The following is a 15280-nucleotide window of genomic DNA, read 5'->3' as shown; positions in this document are numbered from 1 at the left end:
TATCCATGCTAATATATTTCCTCCAACCCCGTGAACTTTTATCTTGTGCAGTCACCTTTTATGTGGCACCTTGCCAAATGCCTTCTGGAAGTCCAAATACACCACATCCACTGGTTCCCCTTTAACCACCCTGTTCGTTACATCCTCAAAGAATTCCAGCAAATTTGTCAAACATGATTTCCCCTTCATAAATCCATGCTGACTCTGCCTGACCGAATTTTGCTTTTCCAAATGTCCTGCTACTGCTTCCCTTTGTTCCTCTACCCCACCTAAACTCGCACCCTCCAAGTAATGTGACCTCCCTATTCTTCCTACAAAAATGTAATGCCTCACATTTATCTGTGTTGAACTTCATTTGCCAATTATATGCCCATTCTGTAAGTTTATTAATGTCCTCCTGTAATTTGTTGCAGTCCTCCTCAGTATTGACTACCCAATTTGGTGTTATCCGCAAATTTAGAAATTGTGTTTTTAATTCCAAAGTCTAAATCGTTAATATAAATTGTGAGCGACAGTGGTCCCAGGACTTTATCCTTGTGGAACACCACTACCCACCTTTGGCCACTGTGAATAGCTACCCTTTACCCCTACTCTCTGCTTTCTGTCTTGAAGCCAGCTAGCTATCCATTTTGCTACTTGTCCCCTGACTCCGCATTCTCTGATCTTGTTCATCAGTCGATTATGGAGTACCTTATCTAAGGCCTTTTGAAAATCTGAATAAATTACATCTACTGTATTACAATTGTCTACTCTCTCTGTTACCTCTTCAAAAAAATTCAATGAGGTTGGTCAAGCAAAACTTTCCCTTTTGAAATCCATGCTGACTATTCGTTATTATATTTTTGTTTTCTAGATGTTCTATTTTCACCTTTAGTTGGGATTTCATTATTTTTCCTACCACCGATGTTAAGCTGACTGGTCTATAATTCTCTAGACATGTTCTATCCCCCTTCTTAAGTATAGGTATAACGTTAGCTATCCAACAATCCACTGGTACTACACCTCTTTCTAACAAATTATTGAATAAGTGTCGTAATGCCTCTGCTATCTCTTCCCTAGATTCTCTTAAAATGCATGGATGCAATCTGCCGGAGCAGGGGTTTTATCCTCTGAGTTTGATTGGTTTATTTAATATATCCCCTCTTTTAATTTTAAATGTGTTTATCTCCTTACTAATCTCATCATCCAATGCCATGTCCACCTGTTCTATTTCCCTGATAAATACTGAAGCAAAATAATTATTTAATATTTCTGCTATCTCTCTATCTTTACCTGTGGTATTATCCTGTTCATCCTTTATTGGCCTTATTCCATTCCAACCTTACTTTTTTTATTGATGTGCCTGTAAAATATTTTACTATTTTGTTTTATGTTCCTTGATAATTTAATTTCATAATTTTTCTTTGCCTTCCTAATTGTTTTTTTGACATCTCTCCTAATCTCATCGTATTCTCCCTTATCATGCACTCCCTGTTGTCTATGTACTTAATGTATGCCTCTTTCCTTACCCTCAATTGTTCGCTTATGGCTTTATTCATCCATGGAGTCTCATTCGTGTTTAGTTTGTTCTTGCCTTTTAGCTGAATATATTGTTCCTGCTCTCTGTGTTGAACACCGTTTTAAATGTTTCGCATTGCTGCTCTTCTTTGTTTTTTGTCAGTTATATTTTCCCAAGTTCTATTCTCAGCCCCTCAAAATCAGCAACTTTAAAGTCCTTTCCTGGTCAAAGTCAGAAATGCAACTTTTCTCCTTGAGGTTTGTAAAAGGTTTTCCCAATACCGAGCTAGAAAGGCTCCGTTACTTAAAGCCCAAGCAGCTTTAAGTACACTGAAGTCAGTCTTTACAATATAAGTACAGTTCGTGCTTTAATTAACAGAGGTTTATGTGGAAGCCCTTTCCTGAAACTTCAGGGAATGGAATGGAATTAATGAAGACTTCCAGCCATCATTCTCCTTCACTGTCCCATGATTGTAATGGGATTCAATAACGTAGCTATGGAGAAACTATTTCCTCTGGGAGGCGAATTTAGAGCAAGAGGATGTAATCTTAAAATTAGAGCCAGACCATTTAGGAGTGAAATCAGTAAGCACCTTTTCCCACAAAGGGTAGTGGAATACTGGAAGTCTGATCCCCAAAGGCTGTGGACCTGGGACAGTTGGCACTTTGAGACGGTGATCGATCGATTTTTGTTGGATTAGCGTAAATGGTGTTGAGGTACAGATCAGCCATGATCTAATTGAATGGTTGAATAGGCGTGAGGGGCTGAATCACTTCCTCCTGTTTTTATGTTCTTTCTCTTTCCCGCTCCCTACCTAGTCTCCGCTCATCCTACCCCAAATGGTCAAGTCTGTTCTCTCTGTACGCCTCCTTTTGTCACTCCCAGTCCCATCTGCCTTGAACAGTCCTGCTTGCCCCTGCTTGTCACTCCCATGAGGCCCGTCCCCCATAAAAACTTCCCATCACTGTATTCCTGCCTGTAACACACATGCTGTCACATTCTGCCCCCCCCCCCCCCCCCAGCTGCTACCTGACCCTAGGCTCCTTTATACCACGACACACCTGGTGATTCACTCCTTCGTATTTCTACACTCCAGGACAAATCGCTAAAAACTCCCACTTCCTATGACACACGCTATGTACAACATGTCTACCTGTATCCTGGGACATCTCTACCATTATCTTCCATTTCTGGGGCTTCAAAAGGCTAAAATACAACATTAACTACACAGTTAAGCAAACCTATAATAATAATGAAAACTATTGATTTATGGTTTCCACATGCATACGAACATCAACATGAAATTCAAGCCTGGAAATACCACTAACACTCCCACAATACTCTGCAGTAAAAACCCAACATGATTTACTCAATCACCATGTACATGGGCATGATTTATATTTCACCTTGCATGGGATAAAGTCGTTTCTCCACCAACTCACTATGAGCAAGATCATGGGGGTACTATGTATCTAAAAAGTCTTGCATTTGGTGTATTCCCATCACACTTCAAAGTGTCACGCCTCGTTACAGATGCAACACAATTTTATAAAAAGAGGAGGAAAAAGCTGATCATTTCATGATGATTTCTTCTAACCTGAAGCTAGAAATTTACAAGCCATTACATTTGTTCTCTGATTGACTACTGGAGCAGTGACAATGATCTAATTGGATCACTTCCAAACATAAAATACCTGAGAGGCATGTTAGCAGCGAAACATCACAACAGTGTTCCGGAACTCGAATTGCCCACAAACAATGCCACGCAAGGGTTTTTTTTCCCACAAAAGGTTTAAAAAATTATTTTAAATGTTTTGTCTAGAAAAGTGCTGTTTTTTTGCAAGTTTTTTTCATTGTGGCAAGGTAACAGTGTCTGTATGTTGTTCATAGATTTATAATAATTACTTCTGTGCTTTATTTAGCATGTTTCAATTTTTTTGCAGGTGCTGTTATAGTACTGGGAAAGGTGCACAAGTTCAGGTTTAACCATCCAACTGAAGCTGCAAAGTTGAGACAAAGGAGAGCTGTGAGTTTCTACAGTCTGACCTTATATACTTAATTTATAAATGTCTATTGTAGTTTGCAGTGTAGCGTCAGTAATAATTCCATAACATAAGAACATAAGAAATAGGAGCAGGAGTAGGCCTTTGGCCCTTTGAGCCTGCTCCGCCATTGAACGAGATCATGGCTGATTCTCTACCTCAACTCCACCCGCCTGCACTATTCCCATATCCCTTGATTCTTTTAATATCCGAAAATCTATCGATCTCCATCGTGCTCAACAATCGAGCCTCCACAGCCCTCTGGGGTAGACAATTCCAAAGATTCACCACCCTCTGAGTGAAGAAATTTCTCCTCATCGCAGTCCTAAATGGCCAACCCCTTGTTCTGAGGCTGTGACCCCCAGCCAGGGGAAACATCCTCCCTGGATCTACCCTGTCCAGCCCTGTAAGAATTGTGTATGTTTCAATGAAATCACCTCTCATTCTTCTAAATTCTGGAGAATATAGGCCTAGTCTGCTCAATCTCTCCTCATAGGACAATCCTCCCATCCTAGGAGCAGTCTGGTGAACCTTCATTGCAATCCCTCTATGGCAAATATATCGTTCCTTAGGTAGGGAAACCAAAACTGTACACAATACTCCAGGGAGGAGAAATTCTGTCACACCTCTGTTGCAGCGTTAATCCAGGTGGAGCGGTACTTTTAGAGCCTTGAAAAAGTTTGCGCCTCCCGCCCAGAAATTCGTCAGAATCGGTCAAAGAGCTGATTCGGAGTAATTAATAAACATGGAATAATTGAGATCACTGGGAATCCTGCAAAATATTGTTGCATTGAATATACCACAGGGAGTGGTTGAAGCGAATAGTATAAGGGGAGGCTGGACAAGCATATGAGGAAAAAGGTTCTCCTAAGATTTAGATGAGGAAGGACGGGAGGCGGCTCGAGTGGAGCATAAACGCCAGCATGAACTGGTTGGGCCGAATGGCCTGTTTCTGTGCCGTATATCCTGTGTAATACAGAACAGAAATAGGCCAGGGTTGCACTTTTTGAAAATTCAAAGGAAAATCCACAGCACAACCATTTTTATGTAACTCGGACTTGGTAGAGGTAGCTTTAGAAGACTCGACAAGGGAATCCAGGTTTGGAGCTGGCTGCAATTAGTGCTGCGGAGAAGGACTGGTTGGGATAGTGTGTTAGAACACTGGCATCTCAGATCTTGATCGGATTCCAACCTCTATGGATCCGAAACAAGGCTAGTTCAGGCACTTTCATCCAGCTTCCCAGTGGACAGAAACCCGCTGTAATGTGCTGACAATTCAGCGTTGTCACTTTGAGAGGTCATAGGGAAGTGGGAAATGAAAACTTTGCTATGTAGTAAAGGATACTCTGTCCTGAAGTTTCTGGATGAGGTCCATTGTTGGCAGTGTTACTTGTTATTAGGTGGAAAGAAATTCAGATCCCTTTGCCCAACAAATGCACAGTTCTTTGGGTTGGGGACAGGAGGATTGCTACAGTATTTTAATGTTGAGTGTGGATAGAAAACAAATTGTCAGTGTAGGGAGGGAATGAGACTGAAGTGTATTGATTAGGTTATAGATCTGGAGGTTGAATAAGAAGTGTTTTTGCCGAGTAAATCAGTGTAATTTAATTCCTCGGGTTCTGGGTAGAGGGGAAGTTTAGCTTGTTAGATACCTCACTACCTACCTTACAGCCAGGCTAAGGTATATAATAGAATTCATATGATCACATTTATTGTACCTATAATTTTCCCGTTTCCTCATATGTAATCACAAGATAGATGTGTGAGCCAGCCGGTGTTGATTGAGAGTTCTTAGCAACTCAAAAGGAGCAGTGCCAGACCCGTGACCCGTTGGCTCGCCTCTTGTAAACGAGTTTTAGCTTAAAGCTTCTGCCGTTGAATCAAACTGGTTCTGTGTACAAGGAGCTTCAGATCATGCACTTCTTGACTTGAAATTGAGGTGGTTTTTCGGAAGTCCTTCCATTTTTCAGTGTGTTGCCTGAAATCCTATTTTTAAAACTGTTAAATGCAAGGCCCCACGTGTAACTGGCCCCATGAGTAGGTATTTAATATAAGAACAGCACATCAATGAGAGAAACTCTTCAAAGTCACGGAGTGATGCAGGGCTCCAAATCTCCAGAAGTTCTGTACTGGAAAGCTCTGTTTTGCTTTATACGTAGGGTTTTCTCAGAACCTATCTTCATGTTTTGGGTATTTTTCCTTAAAATATTCTGACGAGTTTTCTGCAATGTATAAGTTTTATTTTTGATTTACTGAATGTGAGCGGAGTTTGAATGTGTCGTCTGCATGTACGCTTGATCAATTTTTAGACTGCAGTTAAACAACTTACAGGGATCAACAGTGTGGTTGACTCTTAACTGCCCTCTGAAGTGGCATAGAAAACAAATCCGATGTATCAAACCATTGGACTGCAGTGGTTCAAGAAGATTTACTCGTGTCCTTTAGGGAAGGAAACCTGCTGTTGTTGCCCGATCTGGCCTATATGTGACTCCAGTCCCACACCAATGTGGTTGACTCTTTAACTGCCCTCAGAAGTGGCGCAGCAAGTCATTATGTTAGTACCCCACCACCTTCTCCGGGTAACTAGAGATGGGCAATAATTGCCAGCGGCGCCCACATTCCGAGAATGAATAAAATAAAATGTATATAATGTCTTTAATGTCGCAAAACACTATATTATTGGCAGGAGCGGGGGGTGGGGGCTATTTAAGCCCAGTAAAGTTATTGTATTCCCTCCCAACCTTTCATTTTCAAATCCAGCTCTATGACATGGATTGTTGGTTGACAGGGAGATGTGTCAGTGATCTCCTCACAGGCATCTGCCAATGTCACTCTGGTGTGCAACGGCCACCCCACGTTAAAATAAATCACGCACAGGCATCTTCCACCGTTTAAAATGAGTTCATCAGTCACCTGAGTACTCATTTTTAGTGTGGAAGGAAGTCATCCTCGACTCCGAGGGACTGCCTATGATGATGATGGTGGATTTGGGTATGTTAATACTGCAAATCTAGTAAGCTGTCCCCATATCCCTTGATTTCCTTAATATTCAAAAATCTATCGATCTCCATCTTGAATATATTCAAAGACTGAGCCTCCAGAGCCCTCTGGGGTAGAGAATTCCAAAGATTCACCACCCTCTGAGTGAAGAAGTTTCTCCTCAGTCCTAAATGGCAGACCCCTTATTCTGAGACTGACCCCTGGTTCTAGAATCCCTGGCCAGAAGAAACATCCTCCCTGCATCTACCCTGTCAAGCCCTGGAACTCTGTCTCTGAAGCCTAATTAATGTACACAGCCAGTTGCTGAGTCTCCCACCTTGAAAGGGCAAAGATATTGACAGTTTATTGGTCTTGCCTACTTGAACCTTGGAGCACGCATAGCTGCAGTGCTCCTTTCTCCCAACTTATGTTGCTGGTCCGAGTTTGTGTGTGTGTGTGTGTGAGGAAGTGAATGGGAGGCTACTAAATGTTTAAATAAATGAATTTCTGTTGTCTTCAGTTTATCAAAATTAATGTTTTTTTTCTCCCACTGATATAGAGTAGCAGTGTGTCTCTGACAAGCAGTGGCTCCTGTGAGTGGCTGGATTTGGATGGAGAATTCAACTTTTCCCCTCCTTACGTTTTATCTCCTCTCATGCAAGCAAGGTACGATATTCAGTCATGAGAACCACCAGCTAGGTGCGGGCATACAAAAATCGCCAACCTTTACAGAATTACTGTTTCAAAAATAACATCAGTGTGCAATTGCAGCTGAAACGGAGACAAGGGCAAAATAGAGCATTTCAGTCAAGCTCAATCCTTTCTCATAGATTCCCCACTCCCATCCAATCAACACCTTCGAAAATGACACATGCAAGAGTGAGCTGGCACCTTGTTTAAATGTCTTTGGGCACATCTAAAGTGATTTGTTTTGAGGTCTGACTGAACTAATGAAGCGCACATTCAGAATCCCATATCGTTTCTCAATTATTAATGCAGTGCCAGAAACTGATTTGCTTTTCAGCTGCGGCTTAACCTCATGGTTAACCAAGTTAAGTAAGTTTTCCTCTGGATTTGATTCTTTAGCTTGGCTTCAAAACATGACTGACTAGATCTTAAATTAATATTTATACTGCAGAAGCAGGTACTGTGTCAATACATGTTTAACCATAGTAATAATTCTAAATCTTAGTGTTGATCATTATTGACCAGATTGTTCCCCTATATCTTTACATGAATATATATATTATATATGCATTAATATTCATGTTTCTTTGTGCACTTCCTGTCAAATTTTCCGATATAAATTCCAAGTGTCCACATTTAAAGTGGAAACTGATCAAGTAAACGTGTTACACTGTAATTGCCCTCTTCTCCGTGAAGGTGCTGCAGCGCCACCACTGGCAGGCAGATGTAATTACAGCATGACAGCTTTTACATCATGGGAACAGGACCAGGCCATTCAGCCCCTTTGAGCTTGTTCTGCTTTTCAGTTTGTTCATGGCTGATTTGTATCTTGACTCCATCTACCTGCCTTGCTTCCATAACCTTTAGTACCCTTGCCTAACAAAAATCTATCAATCTTAAGTTTTGAAATTTTCAATTGACCCCCATCCTCAACAGATTTTGGGGGAAGAGAGTTCCAGATTTCCACAACCCTTTGTGTGAGCAAGTGCTTCCTCACATCATCCCTGAACAGCCTAGCTCTAAATTTTAAGATTATGCCCCTGTGTTCTGGATTCCCACATCAGAGGAAGTCATTTCTATCTACCCTATCACTCATCTTAAACAGCTCAATAATATCACCCCTTAATCTTCTATACTCAAGAGAATACAGCCCAGGTTTATGCAACCTGTCCAGCCTCTTAGCCCAGGTATCATTATGCTAACTGTGCTGCACCCTCTCCAAGGCCAGTATATCCTTCCTGAGGTGCAGTGCCAGAACTGGACAGCATACTCCTGATGGGGTCGAACCAGAATTCTGTACATCTGTAACATAACGTTTACACCCTTTGAATTCCAGCCCCCTTGATATAAAGGCCAACATTCCATTAGCCCATTAAAATTATTTTTGCTATCTGTTGCTAGTTTTGAATGATTTCTGTACTTGGACCCCTAAATCTCTCTGCTCATCCACATTTCCTAGCTTCTCACCGTTTAGAAAATACGCTGATCTATAGGTCCAAAGTGGACGACCTCGCAGTTTCCCACATTGAGCTCCATCGGCCATAGTTTTCCGCAATCACTGAATCTATCAATGTCCCTTTGCAACCTTTTTCTCCCAACTACACTATTTACTGTAGTGTTGTCAGTAAACTTGGATATACGGCTCCCTGTTCCTTCAACCAAGTCATTTATAAATATAGCGAAAAGCTGCAGCCCCAGTATAGATCTCTGGGACACACCACTAATCACATTCTGCTAATTTGAGTACATACCCATTATCCCTACTCCCTGTCTCTTAATCAATTCCCTGTCCAAACCAATAAGTTGCCTCCAATTCCATGCGTTTCCAATTCTGTTAACAGTCTCTTGTGTAAACACTTTCCCTTATAAATCTGAGGGTAGGAATTTATAATGGAAAATAGAAATAAGGACAGAATGTATGACTTTAATAATTTGATTGAATTACATCTGCACGTCCTGGTCGTTTGATCGTCTCCTTGTGTCCCACATCATGGCAGATAGGCTAATGTTTATAAATCACGTATTATTTTATCAAGAGATTTTCCAAAATATTCCTTCTGATCTGTAATACTTATGTGTTTTTTCAGAACAATAATCAGAAATTAAGACTGAAATTGTTCTTTGCTTAACAAATTCATTTAAATTTTAAGAAGTGTTTTAGGTTGAGGCCAAGTGAATTTAACTGCATGTGTTACGCATTCATATACTAATCTACACCGAGTGTAATTTCAGAGCTGACCAATGTTCATATAACAATGGTTGCTAGTATATGAGTCGTATTAATACTGGATATACTGCACTGTGTTATGACTTAACCCCTGTTTATCGACCTTACAACAACTTGCATTTATTTAATGCTTTAACGTATTAAAATGTCTCATGGCGCTTCACAGGAGCATCATGAAACAAAATTTGACTCAGAGCCACTTAGAGATATTATGGCAGGTGACCAAAAGCTTAGTCAAAGAGGTAGATTTTAAGAAACGTTCTGAAGAAGGAGAGCGAGGTGGATGAGTTTAGGGAGGGAGTTCCAGAGTTTGGGTCCTCGGCAGCTGAAGGCAGGGCCGTCAATGGTGGAGCGGAGCAAATCGGAGATACACAAGAGGCCAGAAGTGGAGGAGCACAGAGATCGCGGAGGGTTGTCGGGCTGGAGGAGGTTAGAGATGGGGAGGGATTTGAAAACAACAGAATTTACCACAGAATTAGAAGTGAAGTTTTGGCGATAAAACACTTGCTGGCTTTTCATCTCAACCTTTGCACCCATAATTTAACACACCAAGGTTCATACTTCATCAGTACTAATATCCGACTGTAATTCCTATTTAATCTTCAGGTTACTCTCGTGTGTAAACTGCTATCAATAATTATTGAATTCTGCATATGCTGCTTATAGGCTCACTGGTCCAGATTATTCATTGTACCCAAACTGTTATTTGTGGGGAACGTGCAGACCAGTCAGATGAATGGATAAAGTTTTCACCCTGTTCTCTGGTCAATTCACCTGTCGAAGAATGAAAACAAACCCACCAATAAATAACAGCGAGGATGAACAAGAACTTAGCTGAATGAAAAGTATAAATTTTTGAGGTTCTGATATTTAATTTGGACCCTAGCTCCTCAAGCTCCCTTAGCAAAATCTAGTTCTACCTATGTCGTTGGTTCCTATGTAAACCATGACAACTGGATCCTCCCCCTCCTGCTCCAAGTTTTTTTCCACCTGCAAGGAAGATGTCCTTAACCCTGGCACCGGGCAGGCAGCACAGCCTTTGAAACTCCCAGTTGCGGCTGCGGAGAACAGTATCTATCCCCCTGAATATGCTGTCCCCTACCACAACCACATTCCTTTTCACTCCCCCCATTATCACATTGCTGTTTGTGGGAGCTTGCTTGTGCACTAATTGGCAACAGTGGCTACACTTCGAGCGACTTCATTGGCTGTAAAGCGCTTTGAGATGTCTGGTGGTAGTGAAAGGCGCTATATAAATCCAAGTCTTTTTGATGTAACGAAGCTGATCTGTTGCACTTTTACAGCTTGGAACACGACAAAGAGAAGGATGAAGAAATGGAGCTAAATGAAACCAGGTGAGAACCTGGTTTAAACAATTGGATACTGTGCTTTGTCTTTTTGGGGCTAGGAAAACGTTTAAATTATTAAGTTTACTATTTTCATAGAATATAGAGAATATCTGTCATTTCGTGGGCTTCATTGCATTTTCGTCTGTCTTCATTGGAGGGGTGGATTTTATGTTACAACACTATCATCTGGAAATGTTAGTGTGCAAAGGTTTAATTTGCTCATATTAACTTCGGCTCTCCACTATTTTAACAGTAAAGAAATGGGTTAACTTATCGGTTATAATAGATAGAGGAGTTTGATATTTTCTTCTGTAACATCATTCACATTAATTTCTAGACTTGTATGTAGAATCATATAGATTCATAGAATGGTTACATCACAGAAAGAGGCCATTCAGCCTGTTGAACCTGTGACTTAGGATTGCATCAGACACGGTACAAACGGCCTCAACAGTCTGAACCTTGGCCATCAAGGCACCTTGCTGAACCATTGCTCTTCAATGGGAGACAGAGCATGTTTTTCACCTTCCATGTTTTCACCCTCCAAGCTTTTTCAGCAGTGCCGGCTGCAGTGGCCTGTTTCCTAGGGTCAGACTCTAGCTATCTCTCTAAACCTGCTCTTCATCATTTCTGTGTGAGATGTACTCACAGACAAGCTTCCGGACTCAAGGTACCAGATAACTGGTTCTATTCTAAGTGGGTTCCTTTTCCTTTTTCTCAGGTGGATAGAAAAGATGACATGGTACTATTTTAGGAACACAAGAACAGGAGTAGGTCATTCCGCCCCTCAAGCCTGTTCTGCCACTTTGTTCGATCATGGTTGATCTGTATCTCAACTCCATCTACTCGCCTTAGTTCAGTAACCCTTAATACTCTTGCCCAACAAAGATCTATCAATCTCACTTTCAAAATGTTCAACTGATCCTCAGGCTCAACAGGTTTATATCCTTCTGGATATAAAAGGGGTCAGAGGGTCTAGTAAGGAGGAGGAACTGAGGGAAATCTTTATTAGTTGGGGAAATTGATGGGATTGAAGGCCGATAAATCCCCAGGGCCTGATGGACTGCATCCCAGAGTACTTAAGGAGGTGGCCTTGGAAATAGCGGATGCATTGACAGTCATTTTCCAACATTCCATTGACTCTGGATCAGTTCCTATCGAGTGGAGGGTAGCCAATGTAACCCCACTTTTTAAAAAAGGAGGGAGAGAGAAAATAGGGAATTATAGACCGGTCAGCCTGACCTCAGTAGTGGGTAAAATGATGGAATCAATTATTAAGGATGTCATAGCAGCGCATTTGGAAAGAGGTGACATGATAGGTCCAAGTCAGCATGGATTTGTGAAAGGGAAATCATGCTTGACAAATCTTCTGGAATTTTTTGAGGATGTTTCCAGTAGAGCGGACAAGGGAGAATCAGTTAATGTGGTATATTTGGACTTTCAGAAGGCTTTCGACAAGGTCCCACACAAGAGATTAATGCGCAAAGCTAAAGCACATGGGATTGGGGGTAGTGTGCTGACGTGGATTGAGAACTGGTTGTCAGACAGGAAGCAAAGAGTAGGAGTAAATGGGTACTTTTCAGAATGGCAGGCAGTGACTAGTGGGGTACCGCAAGGTTCTGTGCTGGGGCCCCAGCTGTTTACACTGTACATTAATGATTTAGACGATGGGATTAAATGTAATATCTCCAAATTTGCGGATGACACTAAGTTGGGTGGCAGTGTGAGCTGCGAGGAGGATGCTATGAGGCTGCAGAGTGACTTGGATAGGTTAGGTGAGTGGGCAAATGCATGGCAGATGAAGTATAATGTGGATAAATGTGAGGTTATCCACTTTGGTGGAAAAAACAGAGAGACAGACTATTATCTGAATGGTGACAGATTAGGAAAAGGGGAGGTGCAACGAGACCTGGGTGTCATGGTACATCAGTCATTGAAGGTTGGCATGCAGGTACAGCAGGCGGTTAAGAAAGCAAATGGCATGTTGGCCTTCATAGCGAGGGGATTTGAGTACAGGGGCAGGGAGGTGTTGCTACAGTTGTACAGGGCCTTGGTGAGGCCACACCTGGAGTATTGTGTACAGTTTTGGTCTCCTAACTTGAGGAAGGACATTCTTGCTATTGAGGGAGTGCAGCAAAGGTTCACCAAACTGATTCCCGGGATGGTGGGACTGATCTATCAAGAAAGACTGATCAACTGGACTTGTATTCAATGGAGTTCAGAAGAATGAGAGGGGACTCATAGAAACGTTTAAAATTCTGACGGGTTTAGACAGGTTAGATGCAGGAAGAATGTTCCCAATGTTGGGGAAGTCCAGAACCAGGGGTCACAGTCTAAGGATAAGGGGTAAGCCATTTAGGACCGAGATGAGGAGAAACTTCTTCACCCAGAGAGTGGTGAACCTGTGGAATTCTCTACCACAGAAAGTGGTTGAGGCCAATTCACTAAATATATTCAAAAAGGAGTTAGATGAAGTCCTTACTACTAGGGGGATCAAGGGGTATGGCGAGAAAGCAGGAATGGGGTACTGAAGTTGCATGTTCAGCCATGAACTCATTGAATGGCGGTGCAGGCTAGAAGGGCCGAATGGCCTACTCCTGCACCTATTTTCTATGTTTCTATGTTTTTGTGGGAGAGAGTTCCAGATTTCCACGACCCTTTGTGTGAAGAAATACTTCCTGACATCACCCCTGAACGGCCTGGCTCTAATTTTCAGGTTACTCCCCCTGTTCTGGACTCTCGCACCAGATGAAATCGTTTCTCTCTATCCACCCTATCAAATCCTTTAATCGTCTTAAACATCTCAATTAGATTATCCCTTAATTTTCTGCACTCAAGAGAATACAACCCAAGTTTATGTCACCTGTCCATCCTCTTAGCCCAGGTATCATTCTGATGAATCTATGCTGCATCCTCTCCTAGGTCAGTAACCGATAAGGGGTTATGGGGAGCGGGCAGGGAAATGAACCCGAGTCCATGATCGGATCAGCCATGATCGTATTAAATGGCGGAGCAGGCTCAAGGGGCCGTATGGCCTACTCCTCCTATTTCTTACGTTCTTAGTATATCCTTCCTATGGTGAGATCCCCTGAACTGGACGCAGTACTCCAGCTGGGGTCTAACCAAAGCTCTGTACTGCTTTAATATAACTTCTGGCCTGTTGTATTCCAGCTCCCTTGAGATGGAGGCCAATATTCTATTGGCTTTTTATTTTTTGTACCTGTTCACTAGCTTTTAGTGATTTCTGTACTTGATTTCTACACTAAATCTCTCTGCTCATCCACAGTCCCTAGCTTCTTGCCATTTAGAAAGTACTCTGATTTGTCTTTCGTGGGTCCAAAGTTGACCTCACACTTTTCCGCATTGAACTCCACGTCCCACAGATTTGTCCATTTATCAGGAATCTGAGGCAACGCTGATGCCGGGATGAAGCAAAAAAATGATGCAAAAGATCCATTTAAAAACACAGTGCTGTACTTGTCTGAAGCTGTGACTGAAGTTACACCTGTGATTTTAAAAAGGGAAGCATTAAGGCTTCCAGGGTTTAAAAAAAAAAATCACATCCAGGGTCTCGCAGGTTATTTAAGATATTTGGAAAATAAGCCAGAAGAGAGATGGGTAGAATTTTTTTTTAGGCAGCAAGTTATGATCTAGATGCACTGTCTGAAAGGGTGGTGGAAGCAGACTCAGTGCTAACTTTTAAAAGGGAATTGATAAATACTTCAAAAGGAAAGAAATTGCAGGGCTACGGGCAAAGAGCAGGGGAGTGTAACTAATTGCATAGCTCTTTCAGGCATGATGGGCTGAATGGCCTCCTTCTGTGCTGTAAGATTCTATGATGATATAACTGCTTGGACAGCATGAAGCCAAGATACTGGCATTCTGCTGGACCTGGTGTTTCAGTTGGTAACCACGAGGTTCCTAACAGGAAATACATTTTTATAGATGATCAGCTCTTGAAATCAGGACCTACTTATAGTACATAATGATGTAAAGACTGTTCTATGCGTGTTAGAAACTATCAGCCTGCATAGAAATGCAGTGCAATAAAAACCATTTTTAGACACTCCGTTATCTTGAAGCTGTGGTCTTGTTGATGGTTGTTTCCAGTTGTACATTGTTTTTTAAGTTGTCGACTTTTTTTGGACCTGGTGCTCAGCTTATGGGCTAAAAATTCGCCAATCTTGCGCTCGTTTTTTCTGTGATATTTCGCCGTTTTTGGCGAAAAACGGTGAACCGGGAAATTCGGAGAAGTCTTGCGCCGGCGGTTTTTAAGTACCACCAAAAATTTGGCTCACAGCGCACCTGTAATTAGGGTGAAAAAAAGCGCCTGGGGAAAACCTGTATTGCAGCCTTTGGAACAGCAGTAGGTAGGAAGACCTGCAAAAAAGATAAGTTTAAAAATTTTATTTTTTGATTTTTTTGCAGTGATTTGATAGTTAAGTGTCTTGTGAATATTTTGTGATTTTTTTTTTCCGCAATTTTTTGGGGGTGTTTT

General features: G+C 41.7%; 1 protein-coding gene across 1 annotated transcript in view; it reads left to right on the top strand.

Annotated features, from left to right (window-relative positions):
- LOC139256010 (stAR-related lipid transfer protein 9-like) overlaps nt 1-10788 on the top strand; it is a gene marked incomplete at its 3' end in the record, with an annotated part of 238609 nt that extends 227821 nt beyond the window's left edge. Inside the window, exons 19-21 of the mRNA XM_070874078.1 lie at nt 3442-3524; nt 7079-7185; nt 10738-10788. Of these exons, the coding sequence (XP_070730179.1) occupies nt 3442-3524; nt 7079-7185; nt 10738-10788 (241 nt within the window). The remainder of the gene's footprint in view (nt 1-3441; nt 3525-7078; nt 7186-10737) is intronic.
- Between the last annotated feature and the right edge of the window lie 4492 nt (nt 10789-15280).

This window comes from Pristiophorus japonicus, unplaced genomic scaffold (genome assembly GCF_044704955.1).
Source record: "Pristiophorus japonicus isolate sPriJap1 unplaced genomic scaffold, sPriJap1.hap1 HAP1_SCAFFOLD_671, whole genome shotgun sequence".
NCBI lineage: Eukaryota > Metazoa > Chordata > Chondrichthyes > Pristiophoridae > Pristiophorus > Pristiophorus japonicus.
Note: the sequence above shows the minus strand (reverse complement) of the source record. Positions and strands in the feature narration are given on the sequence as shown.